The 5,654-nt window shown below is 46.7% G+C and overlaps 1 protein-coding gene across 1 annotated transcript; it reads left to right on the forward strand.

The window, feature by feature from the left end:
* The first annotated feature begins 846 nt into the window (after positions 1-846).
* LOC121800899 lies at positions 847-1,623 on the forward strand. Its single transcript, XM_042200389.1, has one exon. The coding sequence runs from the start codon at positions 847-849 to the stop codon at positions 1,621-1,623; it is 777 nt and encodes a 258-aa protein (XP_042056323.1).
* Positions 1,624-5,654: the final 4,031 nt, after the last annotated feature.

Raw genomic sequence — 5,654 nt, forward strand, 5'->3', positions numbered from 1 at the left:
AAATGGCAACTGGATCGAGGGGAAGCAAAGAGACGCTCCATGGAGGGGCCACCCCAACTTCAGGTGGATGGATCAGAATCAAAGCCAACAACTCCCACTATCGACACAACAATTGCAACCCTCTGACGGACAGCCTAACTGGTCTGCTCGGATTCAGGAGAAGCCAAATGCTGGAGGAAACAGAATGCAGGGAAGTCAGAGAGGTTGGTCAAATGGACCTCAAGGGAATTGGTCAAGCGTTGGACAGCCTAGCTGGTCAAGCAGACAACAGGAAGGAAACTGGGGATACAGGCAGCTAGCTTCTCAGTCAAGCAACCAGGGAAGCCAGCCAAACAACCAGATGGTTACTTATGTCCCGCCACACCAACGGGGAGACCAGCAACAGGGAAATCAATTCTACAACCATCAGCCATACCTGCTCGAACATTACGAGCGATCTGACTACCCGCAGCCCAACCATGGAGGGAGGCCGCCAAATCAGAAATATAACTACTACTCTAATGATAGCCCGAGCAATATGTTAGTACCGCACCACACAAATGATGCGATGCAAGAAATCCAGGAAACTCAGAGGGAGCAGCGGGCGACATTAGAGATGCTGACACAACAACTTTCTCTAGTTGCAACGTCGCTAGGAGAGTTAAAGGGAAATGACAGAAGAATTCCAGCTACTGAACAACCGCCTGGGCGTGAACACATTAGCGAAGTGTCCCTAAGGTCGGGAAGGGTCTACCAATGCCCCAGTTATCCTGTGACGTCCCAAACAATTGATCCTGGACCAAACCGTGAAGTGAAGGAAGAACCCAAGGTGGTGGATCAAGCGAAAAGGCAAGGAAAAAGTGGGAGATGAAACCTCAGAAGGAAATCAGAAAGAGGGGGGGTGAGAAAGTTAAGCCGTATCCGTACCGCGGAATGTTGGCAAGAAGGAAGGATGCCACAATCGATGTGGCGAGTATGTTCAAAGATGTGGTCGTTAAAGTACCACTCTTGACGGCATTTAAAATGCCCCCCGTCAGCAAGTTTATTAAAGACTACCTGGCATGGAAAGTCAATGAGGAGGGTAGAATGATTGCAGATGAAACTGTCTCTGTCATGATCCAACGGAATGACCTCCCTTCAAAGAAGACCGACCCAGGAATGTTCACGCTCCCAATTTCAATCAGAGACGTCCAGGTGGAGCACACCATGTGCGACCTGGGGGCATCTATCAATGTTCTACCATACTACATCTATCAACGGCTGGGAAAGGCAAAGCTAGTCGACACGGATATAATGATACAGCTGGCCGACAGATCATGTATTCACCTAGAAGGAATTTTGGAAGATGTTATTGTTAAGGTAAATAATTTTCTGTACCCAACTGATTTCTTCGTAATCAAGATGACGGAGCCCGCAACAAAGGAGTCAAGCGGAGTCCTACTAGGACGGCCGTTCTTGTCCACAGCCAGCACTATCATAGACGTACGGAATGGAACGATCAGCCTAGATTTCAAAGGAGAACAGTACACGTTCAATATTGATGAGGCCATGAAAAGGCCAGCTGACGGAGAGAACGTGTACTCCATCGATGGGACTGAGCCCTTGGTACATGAGTATTTGGAGGAAGAATTTTTAAAAAGGTAGTTCACTGACTCCGCCGCAGATAAGGAAGTCGAAAAGGAAGTGGAAGATTGGTTTCAGACCATGAAGGTCGGAGAAATGGACGATCAAGCCGTCGCAAGTGCAATAAATGATTTTTGCGAGCGCCCAAAGCCAGCTGGGTCAAGTGGGACAGCTCAAGTATCTAGCCTAGCGAAGCGGCATGATCAAGGCGAGCTACTGGAAAGAGACACAGCAGATAACCCTCTGCCCAATGAAGAACCAAAACCTGCAAAAGAGTTAAAACCCCTTCCCGCACATCTAAAGTACGCCTACCTGGGTGAAGATGAAACCAAGCTTGTCATCATCAACAATCAATTAACCCAGGGGTAGGAAGACAGATTGCTGGAATTATTAAGAAGGAATCAGTGGGCCATCGGCTGGAACCTGACAGATTTGGTAGGCATCAGCCCGGACTTATGCACGCATCACATCCGACTGGAGGAAGGAGCCAAGCCACACCGCGACCAACAACGGAAACTCAACCCCAACATGAGGGAAGAGGTGCTAAAGGAAATCGTCAAGTTGGTTTCGATCGGGATGATTTATTCCATTCCTGACAGTAACTGGGTCAACCCAGTGCACATGGTGCCTAAGAAAGGAGGGATTCAAGTGGTAAAAATAAAAAAAAATGAGCTAATCCCGACAAGGCCAGTTACTGGATGGAGAATGTGCATAGATTATAGGAAGCTGAACCAAGCTACAAAGAAGGATCACTTCCCTCTGTCGTTCATTGATCAAATGTTGGAGAAGTTGGCAGGGAAGCAGTACTTCAGTTTCCTGGATGGTTATAGTGGCTATTTCGAGATTGCTGTGAATCCAGAAGACCAGGAGAAGACGACGTTCACCTGCCCTTTTGTCACTTACGCTTACAGGAGAATGCCTTTTGGCCTCTGTAACACCCCGACCACCTTCCAGAGATGCATGATGAGCATTTTCTCAGACCTATTGGAGGACTGCATTGAGATTTTCATGGACAATTTTACTGTCTATGGGGATGATTTTGATCAAGGGCTGCATAGTCTGAACAGGGTATTGGAAAGATGCCGCCACAAGGACTTGGTTCTGAATTTCAAGAAATGCCATTTTATGGTTACCGAAGGAATAGTCTTGGGCCACATAGTGTCAAGCAGAGGGATCGAGGTCGACCCAGCAAAGATAGCGGTCATTGCAAAACTTCCATATCCTACCAACCAGAAGGAGATCAGAGCCTTTCTGGGGCACGCTGGGTTCTATAGACGATTCATAAAAGATATCGCAAAGATAGCCCAGCCACTGACACGACTTCTTCAGAACGAGGTCGAGTTTGAGTTCTCAGATGCTTGCAAAGCCGCGTTCCAATTTCTAAAAGATCGATTGATAAGCTCTCCAATAATACGTGCCCCTGACTGGAATCACCCCTTTGAGGTGATGTGCGATGCTAGTGACTATGCTGTGGGGGTTGTATTAGGTCAGAAAATCGAAGGGAAGAGTTATGTCATCTTTTAAGCCTCCAAAACTCTGAATCAGGCACAAAAGAACTATGATGTGACCGAAAATGAGATGCTATCGGTAGTCTTCGCGTTTGAAAAGTTCAGACCATACTTGCTTGGTTCCAAAGTTATTGTTTATACAGATCATGCGGCTATCAAATACCTCTTAGCAAAAAAGGAGTCAAAGCCGCGGTTAATCAGGTGGGTACTCCTTCTACAGGAGTTTGATTGGGAAGCAGTGGATAAGAAAGGATGTGAGAACAAGGTGGCAGATCACCTAAGTCGAATTTTGCAAAAGGACAATGAAGAAGCAATTCCAGACTCTTTCCCTGAAGAGCATCTCTGCCTGATCGAGTCATCACCTGAATGCCGGTGGATCAACCAAGCAGAGGGATTTGATCAAGGCAACCAGAGAAGCAAGGGACAGAACACGAGAAAGGAGCCATGGTTCGCGGACATGGCCAACTACTTGGTAACGGGCGAGTTACCTAGAAGTGATGAGATAACAAGAGCACAGAAGCTAAAGCTTAAAAGCGATTCCCGATACTTCTATTGGGACGATCCTTACCTATGAAAAATGGGGGCAGATCAAGTAATCCGACGATGCATTCCAGAGTGGGAACAGGAAGATGTGATGATCCACTGCCACGCACTGGCTTGCGGTGGGCACTTTGGACAGAAGAAAACAACAAGGAAAATAATTGATAGCGGGTTTTACTGGCCTTCCATCCATAGAGAGGCTTATGAGTTCTGCAAGAAGTGCCCTCGATGCCAACTTACTGGAGGGATATCTACTAAAGACGAGATGCCTCAAATCCCCATTATTATCTGTGAAATATTTGATGTATGGGGAATGGACTTTATGGGACCCTTTCCCGCGTCTGAAGGCAATCTCTATATACTAGTGGCAGTGGACTATGTGTCCAAATGGATCGAGGCAAAGGTAACTAGGACGTATGAGTCCAGAGAAGTAGCGAAGTTCTTGAAATCAAACATATTTACCCGATACGGGGTACCACGGGCTATCATCTCTGACCAAGGAACTCATTTCGTAAACAGAACTATCAAAGCCTTGATGCGGAAGTATGGAGTCCACCACCGCCTATCCACACCTTATCACCCGCAATCCAATGGTCAGGCTGAGGTTTATAATAGAGAGATAAAGGCTAGCCTAGAGAAGACAGTCAATCCCACGAGAAAGGACTGGAGCCGTCGTCTAGAGGAGGCACTCTGGGCATACAGGACCGCTTTCAAAACGCCTATAGGAATGTCCCCATACCGGCTGGTATTTGGAAAGATGTGCCATCTGCCGGTGGGAGTGGAGCATCAAGCTTACTGGGTCATCAAGGAAATGAATATGAATACCGACGCAGGGACTGCCGAAAGAAGAATGCAACTACACGAGCTTGAGGAGCTCCGTCTGGATGCCTACGACTCTGCTATGTGGTACAAAGAAAAGACGAAGATGTGGCATGATAAGAATCTCCGCAAGAAGGAGCTCAAAGTAGGCCAGAAAGTGTTGCTATTTCAGTCCAGACTGAAATTGATGCCAGGGAAGCTCAGATCAAGGTGGATAGGTCCCTATACCATTGTCGCCGTCCGAGCGAATGGTGCAATCGAACTCCAGGGAGGCGATTCAGATTCGCCTTCCTTCATGGTGAATGGTCATAGGGTAAAGCCATACAGAGAAGGAATGGAGGTATTGTGGTGGACGACATTCCACTACTCATGCCTAACTCTCTCCAGTAATCAGGTAAAGGGAATGATCAGGTACTCATAGGTAGTCTGCTTGATCAAGCGGAAAAGTCTCAATATATTAAACTGATCAAGTGACACCCTAGGGAGACCCGATCAAAAACCCTTAAGAATTAGTGTAAATAGCTTTTAGTAAGTTTTATTTTTTATTTTTTATTATTCAAGTTAAAAAGATGGAAGAAAGGAGGAAGACTGATCAAGTGGAGCTAATTAAGTTTCACTAAGAATTTATTGTCCACTTGATCAGTGCCTTTCAAATTTAATTGGTGGTACAGCGATTAAGTTGAGCAGGGCAGGAGATGAAAGGACGTGCGCAGCCACTGAAAAGGTGTCAGGAAGCGCCATCCGACACAGTGAAAGGACACCCTGGAGAGAGGAACGAAGCGTATCAGAGAAGCTAGGCCAGCTGGCACTCTGAAAAGGTGCGCCCGTACTTGAAAAGCCGCAGGGATCTCAACAGTGGAGAATCCCAACAGTCGCAATATCATTATAAAAGGAAAATTTCAGATTCGCAAATTACTTTTACCTAAGCCGCCTGTCTCTCTTTCCTTTTTGCTCTCGCCGAAAATTCCCTCTGCAAGCTCTCCTCCACCTCGGCACCCGCCATCCTCCAGGCCACCCTCAGCGTCCCCCAGTCAGCTCCGCAAGCATTGAGTAAACCCCCCGGATCTCTACTCATTTCAAGTTCCGAAACTTTTTTAGTTTTATTTGTTTTTTTTTGGGGTATGTATAACTGTTATTCTCCTCCACACCATATTAGACCTATATTGGGTCTAAGTGTGAGAAGTA

This window comes from Salvia splendens, chromosome 4 (genome assembly GCF_004379255.2).
Source record: "Salvia splendens isolate huo1 chromosome 4, SspV2, whole genome shotgun sequence".
NCBI lineage: Eukaryota > Viridiplantae > Streptophyta > Magnoliopsida > Lamiales > Lamiaceae > Salvia > Salvia splendens.